General features: G+C 39.1%; 1 protein-coding gene across 1 annotated transcript in view; it reads left to right on the top strand.

The window, feature by feature from the left end:
* Positions 1-9,410, top strand: part of FGF9 (fibroblast growth factor 9) — a 63,832-nt gene extending 54,422 nt beyond the window's left edge. The window contains exon 3 of the mRNA XM_070409298.1: positions 8,584-9,410. Coding sequence (XP_070265399.1) covers positions 8,584-8,829 — 246 coding nt within the window. The 3' untranslated portion in view covers positions 8,830-9,410. The remainder of the gene's footprint in view (positions 1-8,583) is intronic.
* The last annotated feature ends 3,322 nt before the right edge of the window (positions 9,411-12,732 follow it).

Genomic DNA, 12,732 nt, shown 5'->3' with positions numbered 1-12,732 from the left:
CCCTTTAGTATTTCTTGTAGTGCTGGTTTGATGGTGATAAACTTCTTTAGTTTTTTTTTTTTTCTGGTAAACTATTTTACCATCTATTTTGTATGGTAGCCTTGCTGGATATTGTAATCTTGGTTTCAGGTCCTTGCTTTTCATTATCTTGAATAGTTCATGCCATTCCTTTTTGGCCTGTAGAGTTTCTGATGATAAATCAGCTAACAGCCTTATGGGAGTTCCTTTGTAGGTAACAAATTGCTTTTCTTCTGCTGCCTTTAAGATTCTCTCTTTGTCTTTAATTTTTGGCATTTTAATTGTGAGTCTGGGTGTGGGCCTGTGTGGGTTCTTTTTGCTTGGGACTCTCTGTTCTTCCTGAACTTGTGTGACTTTTTCCTTCACCAGGTTAGGGAATTTTTTTGCCATTATTTTTTCAAACACATTCTCTACTTCTTGGTCACTTTCTTCACCTCTGACACCTCTATTATGAGAATATTGTTACATTTCATGTTGTCCCATAGCTCCCTTAAGCTATCCTGCTGTTTTTTAATTGTTTTTTATTTTTGGCTTTCTGATTGTATGATATTTTCTGCCCTATCTTCTAATTTACTGATCCGATTCTCAGCTTCCCCTAAGCCAGTGGTTCTCAACCTTCCGAATGCCGTGACCCTTTAATACAGTTCCTCATGTTGTGGTGACCCCCAACCATAAAATTATTTTCGTTGCTACTTCATAACTGTAATTTTGCTACTGTTATGAATCATAATGTAAATATCTGATATGCAGGATGTATTTTCATTGTTACAAATTGAACATAATGGCTTACACAAAATTAATCACAAAAACAATATGTAATTATACATGTGTTTTCCGATGGTCTTAGGCGACCCCTGTGAAAGGGTTGTTCGGGTTGCGACCCACAGGTTGAGAACCACTGCCCTAAGCTGCTGTGTATTCCTTCCACTGTGTTCTTTATTATTGCCAGATCATTTTTCATATTTATTATATCTTTTCACATGCTGTTGAACTTCTTTGACGTCATTATTCTGAACTCTACGTCTGATAAATTCTTATCTCCTCTTCATTTAGCTCTTCTTCCGGAGAATTCTCTCATTCTTTCATTTGGGGCTTGGTTTTTTGTCACTTCATTTTGGCTGCCCGTTTGGGTTTGTGTCTATTAGGTCGATCTGCTATGACTCCCAATCTCTAGTGCAGGACAGTGTCAGACACTATTTACGAGTGGCCCTGAGTACCCTGTTTGGAGCTATCAGCAATCCACAGCTTTTTGCTCCCTCTGCTTGGGCTGAGTGCCTTTGTAAAGGATGAAGATGTGTTCCAGGGTCTCCCTTTCCTAGCCCCGAACCCTGGATTAGATCAGGCAAAGACTCAAAGACTCCAGAGACCCATCTCTGCCTCCAGTACCATTGACACTCAGTTTTGATTAGCCTTAGGCTATCGACCGCAGGGTGGGGTGAGACATCTTCCAGCAGGGTGGGGCAACTGCCTTCCCCAGGCAAAAATGTGCCAGTATAGCAAGCAAAGGTTCACCTGAGGAAGATGTCCTCTGCACTGTAAAGGAATGACTCAGCACAGGAATCTGTGGTGGCTGTCCTCTAAGCTCCAACCCTTGATCCCCCAAACCTGGCTTCTGTTCACACAGTTCCAGTCCACTCTGCCCTCACTCTGCTGGAGCCCAAGGTGGGTGGCTGTACACAAAATTTTGTGTTTTGGCCCTTTAAGAAGGTGCCTACATTTCCAGCTGTCTCTCCCTGGTAGACAGCAACCCTGCTGCTTTTCACAGCCAGATATTTTCTGAGCACCTTTCTCAGTTCTGGGCTGGGGAGTCCCACTTGGGGTTTAGTCCCCAGAGTTCTCAGTGGGAACACCTCCCATAGCTTAGATATCCCCTCAGCTGCTCTCTGTAGGGCCCGACCAGCCCTTTTGAGCCTCTGCACTTCTTACCAATCTCTATGTGGTCTCCACTTTCTGTCCTTGGTTATCAGGGTTCTCTCCAGCTGCTCTTCAGTTGATTATTCAGGATGGCTTTTCTGTATTTTAGTTGTATTTCTAGTTTGGTCCTGGGAGAGTGACCGTGTAGCTTCCACTCACTCCACCACCATTTTGGAATCTCAAAAGACATAGTTTTTCCAAAAACACTTCTTAAAGTGAATATTGGTCTTCTCAGATTTGAGTTCTGTTATACTCTCAGCTAGGTTTTCTTTTCACATGGGACAGTATCTCTGAAAATGTATAGAAAGTTTATGACCTAATATGATTTGCTAAATAAATGTCCATGTCTATAGGTAGCTTCTTAGGAAGGCCCCTATGTTGTCTAGCTTGTCTTGTGGCAATTTGGCAGGTCTGTCCTTGGCGTCATTAATGGTGCCACAAAGGTGGTGTATGTATAGCATCAGAGATATCTGCAGGTGCCCTTGGATTCAAACTGTGCCCAACCTTAAATTCCCATATACCTGAGTCAGCAGCTTCTGGAAGGAAGGTATTTTTCTGGCTTTTAAAAATTTATTATTTTTTAAATTGTTGTTATTTTGATTTGTTTGGTTTTGTAGGGGAGGAGTGGAGACAATAGGAATTCTTTTTTTAAAAAAAATATATTTTATTGATTTTTTACAGAGAGGAAGGGAGAGAGACAGAGAGCTAGAAACATCGATGAGAGAGAAACATCGATCAGCTGCCTCCTGCACACTTCCCACTGGGGGGTGTGCCCGCAACCCAGGTATATGCCCTTGACCGGAATCGAACCTGGGACCTTTCAGTCCACAGGCTGACGCTCTAGCCACTGAGCCAAACCGGCCTTGGCGACAATAGGAATTCTTATCTTTCTGTATATTTTGATGAGGCAAAAATGAAAAAAATTTTTACCTACTTGCTTCTTGTTGTTTACATTGACCAGACACAACTGATTTAATTGTTCCCACAATTCTAGTGGCAATCCTGATGGTCAGGATCATAGATCTGAAAGAAGGCCCATCTAGAATAAGGGATATTTTAAAGTGATTTTGAAAAGAGGAGTTTAAGGTGAGCCATACTGAAGGCACAAAGAGGTCAGATCTGAATCAGAACTTCTAATAAAAGAAGAAATAGTGCTGCCTGCCAATTCTCTCCAAGAGTTAACAGATTTGGCTTCTTATTAATGGTCATTATATTTAACCACCTTAATCCCTGCAACAACTCCCATTAGGACATTACTGCCAGATTGTTAGTGAGGAAGACTACACAGATAACGGGAAATTGTGGTTCCGGGACATTTAAATACCATGACTAATAAACAGCAGATATGGGAGCTAGTTATTGCATCAAATAATTAATTCACAAATTATTTGGGAACTCTACAGTCTGTCAGTTTCTGTACATCACCCACCTCAGATTCATGCAAGTAATTGATAAAAGTGACCTTCAGTTGGATAAAAGTGACCATTTTGATAGTGTATTTAAAGCTACACCATCTATATTTATTTACATGTTTATGTAAACATGGAAACCACATTTTAAAATAGCAGCATGATAAAGTTATTCATTTTAAAAGAAAACAAATGAGTTTTGAATTTTGAAAAATTCTGATTTTTAAAAAAAATGGCTATAGATATGAATTGGACATAGTAAAGCCCATATTGATTCTACATTTTCAATTGTCTAATATTTTAAATGATTGTGTGTATGAGTTTATGTCTTATTATGTCTCTAAACATTATCTGAGGTGTACTATAATTTTCACATTATTATCTCATACTTCGTTTTTAATAAGATTGGTAAAAGTTTTGAAATTTAAATTTTGGTTTTCCCCCACTGCTTAGAGTTTGGTGATATAAAATGAAAAGAGGTTTCCATAGTTGCTAACATTCACTGGATTTTGTTCCAAAAGCTGGGTTTTTATTTATTTATTTAATCCTCACCTGAGGATATTTTTTCCATTGATTTTAGGGAGAGTGGATGAGAGAGGATAGACAGAGAGAAACATTGATGTGAGAGAAACACATTAATTGGTTGCCTCCTGCACATGCCTTGACCAGGGTCCGGGCCAAGGAGGAGCCTGCAACCAAGATATCAGACTGGGATCAAACCCAGTACCCTTCAGTCTGCAGGCCGATGCTGTACCCACTGAGCAAAACTGGCTAGGGCCAAAGTATGGGTTTTAGAAGAATTTTGAATTAAATCCACATTCTTCACCCAAGCCTAGTGATACAATCCAACATTTCAAAGATAGTTATGCCATAAACAATAATTAATTAATTAAATAATTAAAATATGGAAGTACAATAAAATAAGAATTGATCACTTGATAGTGGAATACTATATAAATTGTCTATATTGGGAACATGTGGTGGCTTTCAAACATCTGACTTCTATAATTGTAAAGTGTATAGTTTATTTGAAGGCAGAAACTTTTTTCTCCTTTGCATATATTTATATTTATAAGAAGGCAGGTTAATAAATTTGTCGCTGTCCCAATTTGCATTCATTTGCTTATTTTTAACTTAGAAAAGTCATTTTGGAGTACAAATCCATAACATAAATATATTCACTTCAAATATTTTATTGCTAAGTACTGAAATGTGAGGATAAAGAGATTAATTCTGTAAATCTTGTTACTTTTATAGGTCTGTGTAAAAAAAATCACATATTAACATAGTCCCCAATAAGAGGAAGAAATTATTTAAAAGCACATACATGGTACAGAAAAGTTAAAGTGTCTTTAATTTTAAATGATCATTAAAAGTAAGCTTTTCTGAGTGGCATTATACCAACTGTAATAATTGCAAGAGCTGAAAGGTCCCAGTGGTTTTGCAATGTAATGTCTGCACAACCACATTTAAGTTGTTAAGGGAAGTTACAGCCCTCCCATGTATGAGACAACTGAACTCTTAACCATCACAACAAATGCTGGCCTTAGATTATACTGCTTTAAATGAAATATTACCTGGGTTGCTAGATAGTTATATTATATGTGTATAAATGATGCTAAAATAGCCTGCAAGGGGAAATACTAGTGTTCACTGAGCAGTGAAAAGGCACATTCAATTTGTTAGCTTATTCAACTTTTTAAAGTTTTTTTTTTAAACTAAAACAAAATAACAACAACCAAAACCCAAAACATCTATACTAATAAAAGAGTAATATGCTAATTAGACCAGGAGACCTTCCGGACATCCTTCTGGACAAAGCCATGGTGGTGGGGAAAGGCAGAGGCGGTTAGGGGCAATCAGGCTGGCAGGGGAGGGCAGTTGGGGGTGAGCAGGCTACGGGGGGGTGCAGTTGGGGGCGAGCAGGCCAGCGGGGCGAGGGGCAGTTGGGGGCGAGCAGGCTGGCGGGGCGGGGGGGGGGGGGGCAGGTGGGGGCAATTAGACTGGAAGGTGGGACAATCAGGCCGGCAGGGGGGGCAGTTGGGGTTGATCAGGCTGGAAGGGGGGGCAGTTGGGAGTGATCAGGCAGGCAGGCAGGTGAACGGTTAGGAGCCCGAGGTCCCGGATTGCGAGAGGGATATCTGACTGCGGGATCGGGCCTAAACCCGCAGTCGGACATCCCTTGAGGGGTCCCAGATTGGAGAGGGTGCAAACCGGGCTGAGGACCCCCCCTCCCACACATGAATTTTGTGCACCGGGCCACTAGTGTAAAATAAGAATCTTTTCTTAAATATGGAAAATAAATGTGTTTCATTGTTAGACTGTGATATATCTATCTGTAGAATTTTGTTCATAATCTGTTTTTTTCATCTGTTCCCATTCCTCCTTTAAAATGGTGTTTTTAAAAAGTTACATTTTTGAGGTAGAGAAGGAAGGAAGCATGTCTGAGTCTTAGGTAAGAGTGGCTTTACCCCAGCCTGTCTCCTGCACAGTCTCCAGTGCTTGGGGAGCAGCATCAGAAAGCTTCCAAGACAGATTGACTTGGGGGTCTGGAGGCATCACACTGCTTAGTGACAAGTGGAAAACAGAAGGGCCTGCATTTCCAGTAGGGACCCTGAAGACTTCTAGCGGCTTCATTACTGTTACAAGATCCTGCTGCATAGATGGGGGCAGATCACTTTACGCATATTTGACAGGAAAAGTTGCACCAGCTGTCTTCTAAGGCCTGTTCCAGATCTGAGAGACTATGGTGTTAACTTAAGCACTGTCTGTTCAGGGTTTCCTGTGTGCCAGGCAATGCTCTCTGCGTGCATATTTGTGACAGTCGTCTCTCGAGATTCTTATTCCTCACCTGCTTTAAGGGTGGGGCTCCTGAACTTTGGGAGGTTAATAAGTAGTTATAAATGCCCACGTCCAGTAAGGGGCAAAGCCAGGGTTCACATGGGCCTCAGACTCCAGAGCCATTGTGCATGCCAGCTGTCTCCCACTGAGGTTACTTGTGTGTGTTCTTCACCCAAGACAACTAGGTGTGATGTGTGTACAAGCTAGTGTACAACTCATGTTTCAGAAAGAGGAGGAAGAGTCTGTCAAGTTATGTGATTTCCTGCTGAGAAGAGGAAAGCTTAATTTCAGTTAGCTTTTCACATCCTTTGTAGAACTAAAGGCTCATTTATAATCCCATAGTTTGGTCCATTTTATGAAGTTAAGAAAAAGTGAACAAATTTTGTTTAGAAAATTTAATTTAATCACAGCAAACCCAAACCAGACATTTTAGCCATGAATAATCTTGTCTGTGAGGACAATATTTATTATACAGTTGGAAGGAAAGATTGAAATAACTGTTAGTGTCTTTAATACACAATTTTTATTTTGCCAGTTTTAATAGAGATTTAGCCTCATCTACCCAGTGCAGAGGGTGCAGGTGGGTGCCTCTCAGAAGAATGTGCCTGTAGTTTACATGTAGAGGAGGCACAGGGCCTTTTCCTGCTGGCACCCCAAATGGGCATGGTTTTGCAGAGGGGAATATGGATCACTTCTCACTCCCTGCCACTCATTTGTCCCCCATACACCAGCATCAGCAGTTCAGTTTTCCCATCCCTTCTGTCCTTGCCAGATGCATTGTTTTTAATTTCTGTTTTCCCCTGTTTCCATTCACTTAGCAAAAACTTGTCCAGTAAGTTAACATTTAGTTACAGACCTACTCAATGCTTCCTGGTCACCTGGGAGAGCACCTGTCAGGAAATGCAGGCCCTTGTGTGCTTTTGAGTGGGTTTTAAGCCTTCAATTAATTAAAGAAGAGAAGGCAAGAAGGTGGCCTTTGTTAGACTGCTGATTTTGTGAGACTCCCTCCCTTTCTCCCCTCCTTCACTCTCCTGATTTACTCCACAGCAGTCAGAGAGAATGGATTCTGCCCAGCTGATATCTTATGAACTCAGTGTCCTAAGTTGTGTTGTCAGGTGTGTGCATGTGAAAAGGATGTCTGTATTTTGGTGATGTATAGTTTGCTGTCTGTCTTCTGGGTCTGAATGACAGAATTGGAAACACGTCAAATGTCCTGATCTGTTATGCTGTTTTAACTGTGTGTGTGTGTGTGTGTGTGTGCATATATTTATTTGTTTTCTTATTTATGTAAGGTGCCAGGTGGGCAAGAGCAAGGAGGAGATTTTAAAAAGACATTTTTGTGTTTATTTTTAAAAAGTACCATCTAGGAAGGGATTGATTTGAAAAGTTTCAGTTGAGTGAGAAGAGCAGAGAGGCCATTCAGTCTGTTGCCTCCTTTCTCCAGGTGTCAGGTGAGCAGTTTGAGGTTGTGCTTGGAACATTGTTCACAGTTCTGGGATTTAATGTGCATGTTGTTTCTGGTCACGACTCCAGTCCACAACAGGCAGCTGCAGATTTTTGGGGTGGTGGGACCTTTTTGCTTGATAAATGTGGGAAGTAGTACAGCTTTTCTCTTGGTAGCTGCATGCCTGAGAATGTGGCTTTTTAAGTTGGGGGGAAAGGTTCTTCTTCCATCGAAGCTCAGGGAAATAGGAGGGCTAGAATATTTGTTTTTACTTTAGTCATGACCAACAGCATTATATCTTAAAATGTAGATCGAGGAGTGTCTGCATCAGAATTCCCCCAAGGGCCTGTTACAAATGCGTATTTCCAGACTTTCTGGATCAGAATTTTAAAGGATTGGGGTTGGAAATCTGCATTTTTAAAAAGCATCTGATGTGATTCTTGTGGACACTGAGGTTTGAAAACCACATTTATGGAGGGAGAAGCAAACACCACTGTTCAAAGGTTAGACAACGACTGAAATCATTGGTGATGTTGCTCATGTTGGCCTATGTAGCAAGTACTTTATGAAAAATATAGAAAAGATGAAGCAGTTACCTGAACCTTTGGCTTCTGCTGGGATGGTCATCACCCTAATTGCTGTAGTAAAAATGAGAACAACTTATCTTGTTAGTTGTCCTTTGCCTGTTTGACTCATTCTAATAATTGGTAGACATAAAAGTCTAATGAGAAAATACTTTGAATCTTTTGTGCTTTAATCATTCTGAATAAGAAATGAGAATGTGTTAAATTTATATAGTAAAGCAGTTTTGGCAAAATGTGTTAAAATGGGTTAGTGGGTTAAAATCACCATTTTCTTGCCAGACTTAATAGTGTGTAGCAAATGAAAATTGTTTTAAATACAGAAAGTAGCTAATTTAGCAAAAATACTCATTTGCTTCCTTTTCTTTTTAAACAGGAAAAACTAACCCAAGAGTGTGTATTCAGAGAACAGTTTGAAGAAAACTGGTATAATACGTACTCTTCGAATCTCTATAAACATGTGGACACTGGAAGGCGATACTATGTTGCATTAAATAAAGATGGGACCCCAAGAGAAGGAACGAGGACTAAACGGCACCAGAAATTCACACATTTTTTACCAAGACCAGTGGACCCTGACAAAGTACCTGAACTATATAAGGATATTCTCAGCCAAAGTTGACAAAGACCATTTCTTCACTTGAGCCCTTAAAAAAGTAACCACTATAAAGGTTCTGTGCAGTGGGTTCTTATTGATTAGCTGTGTCATCACATCTGCTCCACTGTTGCCAAACTTTGTCGCATGTATAACATAGGATGGAGGCTTGGATGGGGACGTGCTGACTTTGTGTTGCACTTACAGGCCTGTCCTCTGGGAGGCCTGCCTGTGCCCACTTGATTTATTGTGAGAAGAGACAAGGGTGTGTGTATGTTAGTGTGTGTATGAGTGAGTGTGAGTGGATGAGAAGCAGGAAATCAAAGACAGGAGCAAAGTAGAAGATGGTGGCCTGATGCATGCTGGGGAATAGACACACTTTCACATGTCCAATCAGTTGTCCTTCAGCTGGTATCAGCACAGCTGCCACACTTTGACTCATGAGATCTTGGCTGGTGGCCTGCTCAAGGGTACACTGCATTTGCAAAGGCATGGAGGGTGCAGTCTTACTTAAGAGACCTTTTCAGTTAATTCTCACTGGTGCCATCCCAGTGAATTTAAAGCAAAGATCTCTTAGTAAAAAAAAAAAAAAAAAAAAAAAAAAAAAAGTTAAATTTATTTATAGAAATTCCAAAGGCAACATTTTATTTATTTTATATATTTATTTATTATATAGAGTTTATTTTTAATGAAATATGTACAGGCCAGATAGGCATTTTGGAAGCTTAGGCTCTGTAAGCATTAAATGGGAAAGTCTGCTATGAACCTGTGGTGAATTCATGCAAATGAATATAACTTTGCATGGATATGAGAAATTCTGATGACCCTTAATGTACTGAAGGCGACAATCTCTTTTGTGCCCGTATTATTGTAAACTTATGCACATCATTCATGACACTGAGTATTCACTCTTCAGAATGCTTGTTTCATAGCTTATCCCAGAGGATTAAAGATAAACTGGGTCTCAAACTTTTATTCTGTGTCTGTACTATTTACTCTCTCATAAGTGACTGACGCCATCCTTGTAATGTCACAGTTGGAAAATATGAGGGTCAGTATATATCCGACTCGTCTAAATCTATTGCAGAATGTACCAAAGCTAAGCAGTAGCCATGCTTTTATTTTAGTTGGTCTCTAGAACAACAGGATGAACATCAAACATTGTACTGATTTAGAATTCTCAAAAAGGAAAAAAAAAGCTTATATAGCACAGATTATTCTTTAAAGGGACACCTGAACCAGATTAGTAGGATCATTCTTGTAAACTTTTTATTTGTACATTTGGTTATCAAATATGAAATTATACAAGTACCATAGAGGTCATTGTAACATTTTTAATGGAAAATTGATTTTGGTGTGAACTGTCATAATACGTGGTAATAGAACCTTCAAGTAAAACTTGCAAATGAAACTAATAACTCTTCACTAATAATTGACAATGAGGGAGAAGTATTATATTTGTTGACTGTTTTGCTTTTAAAAAGGTCTTCACAAGCGCTCAGTTTTTTAAAGAGGCGGTTACTATATAGAATATCTTTTACAAGGCTTTTATAACATTTTATGCTGAAAAGCCTAAGAATACATATTTATTTAGTAGCAATAATTTTGGAACTTGCCCTTGGGCAAGGGAGACTATTCCTTACTATATCTAAGGAGAAAAGAGCCAAATTCTTAAAGCAATATTTAAGAAAAAGGAGTTTATAACAAATTATCATACCATAGAGAATAGTTTTTAGTCAGTTATGTTGGGAAATTAAAAGTGACAGTTAAAAAATGTGTTGGAATTTATGTAGCTAATTTTAAAATTTAATACTCCAACTTTGTTTTGCTGTGATGCATATTCTCTATGAAAAATAAAGGTATGTCACTGGTGAGTTAAAGCTGTTTTGAAGTAGAAGCCCATGACTTATAGCCGTGAACATATGTGGCCCTTCTAAGGTCCAAGCTGGAGCACACAGAAGAGTCCTCCTGCTGATAGGCATTAAGGAAAAATTAAGTCTAACCTTTGGAATTAAGAAATATTTTGGGGGTGGGGGACTGGAGCAATGTAAGATAGTTAATTTACGATAAAGGTCAGAATGTTCTCTTCATTTAGTCCCCCCCCCCCCCTTTTTCTTTTAAACTTTCTAAAGAGAAACTGTATTTAACCCCTAGATGTAGTAGTCTTATTTATTACTTAACTCTTTGCTGCTGTTAAAATGTGCACATATTCAGGCTTTAGTTCTTCCAAAAGGCATTTAATATTTTTGACTGAGAAACATTAAACATCTGACCACAGGGATGAATCAAGTTTGTAGGATGTCATAGGTACAATATTTAGCACTGAAAAAATTGATTTTAGGTGGCAACCAAAAGTAAAGTAGCATGAGGTGCAATTAGCCCAAAATAAAGAAAACAATTTGTGAAAAAGCTAAAAGCTCCATGCATTCCTAGATAAATGCTACTTTAATGTCTACATTTGGAGTTATTTTGTTTTGGTACCTATTTTTTAAAAAAAGAGAAAAATGTTTTTTTGCTTTTGGCAATGGATACAATAAACTGTAATGGTCTGTAAATAAATAAATATTGACTTATGCAATTTATGTAAATAAGTGTTCTGGGAGAGTAGATTGCTCAGGGTTCTGGTGGGCATTGTTCTATTGGGCAGCAGAGTGAGCGCAGAGGTTTGCATCTGGTTCTTTGCCTAAGAGACTTAGAGCCCTTCATTTGGCAGCCCTTAGCTACTGTGGAATGGGTGGTCCCAGTTTTCACCAACAGATGTTTCGACAGCCCAACCGCTATGTAATTGGTGCCAATATGTGCACCTTGGTTAATATTTAACATGATTGAACCACCCTCCCATCTATCTTGTGAATATCCCAGGCAGTGTCGAAGGATGTGCCAGGTTGGGGAACCTATCTCCACTAGATTCCGTTGTGTAGATAAATGAATGGATTCAGTTTATGGTGTTTTCATTCTGTTTGTTCTCATGAACACTACACCTTGCATGATTGCCTTGATAATCTGTAATTGTGTAAATACATAATTATAGACTTTTGAAAACGTATTTTTTTTAACTTGATGTCCATTTTGGAGCTGCTTCAAATTATGTGCCTACTTGAACCAATGGAATTTTAAAACATGCTCTTCTTGCTCTTACAGCTGTTACATATATGTTGAGTGAGTAGGGGGTGGGAGATGGAAGGGGAGGAACAAACACATCTAGATGCCTTTTCTTTCTGTAAGCATTAGATGGAGAAGCAGGTAACCTTCTGGGATAGACATTTATGGAGTTGTAGGAAGGAAAATGGTGTGTGTGTGGACATTTGTGTGGATGGGTGAATGGACAAAGTCACATTGTTTGAGGTCAAATTCTGTTTGCTGAATCATTTGACCTTGAAATGTGCCAAATTTACGTAGATCCAGTTTTTGGTCACTTGCACCAAAGAGCAATGCAGTGGTGGGGTGGGGGAATACAGATGGATTCAGAAGATGTGTTGGCTAACAAGCCCCTCTGGAGGTCATGTGTGTGTATATGTGTGTTATACACGTTATGTAATACCCACGTGTGTGCATAGACATTGCACAATTTATTTAAAACTCTTTTTTTGCCACTTCAATAATTTTGAGTTTTGGTAGTTTCTGAGAGCAAACTGTGATGTTCAAGCTTTTTATCCTGGCATTACCATGAAGTTTTAAAAAGTATATTCCTTGAGCCTCAAAACACTCCTAGACAGTTTAGGACATACATTGCCTAGGTTAATTTACTTTAATTTATTTTTATTCCCATCTCCCCACCCCCACCCCTTTGGCAACTATCAGGTGTATTTATGAGTCTGTTTTTGTTTTGTTTTATTTATTTATTTAGGGTACTTTTTTTTTAGATTCCACATATAAATGAGATCATATGGTATTTGTCTTTCTCTAACATTTCACTTAGCATAATACTCT

The sequence above is a fragment of the Myotis yumanensis genome, unplaced genomic scaffold (assembly GCF_028538775.1).
Source record: "Myotis yumanensis isolate MYYU_CA2020_CCGP unplaced genomic scaffold, mMyoYum1.0.hap1 SCAF_3, whole genome shotgun sequence".
NCBI lineage: Eukaryota > Metazoa > Chordata > Mammalia > Chiroptera > Vespertilionidae > Myotis > Myotis yumanensis.
This window is presented reverse-complemented; position numbering and strand designations above follow the sequence as displayed.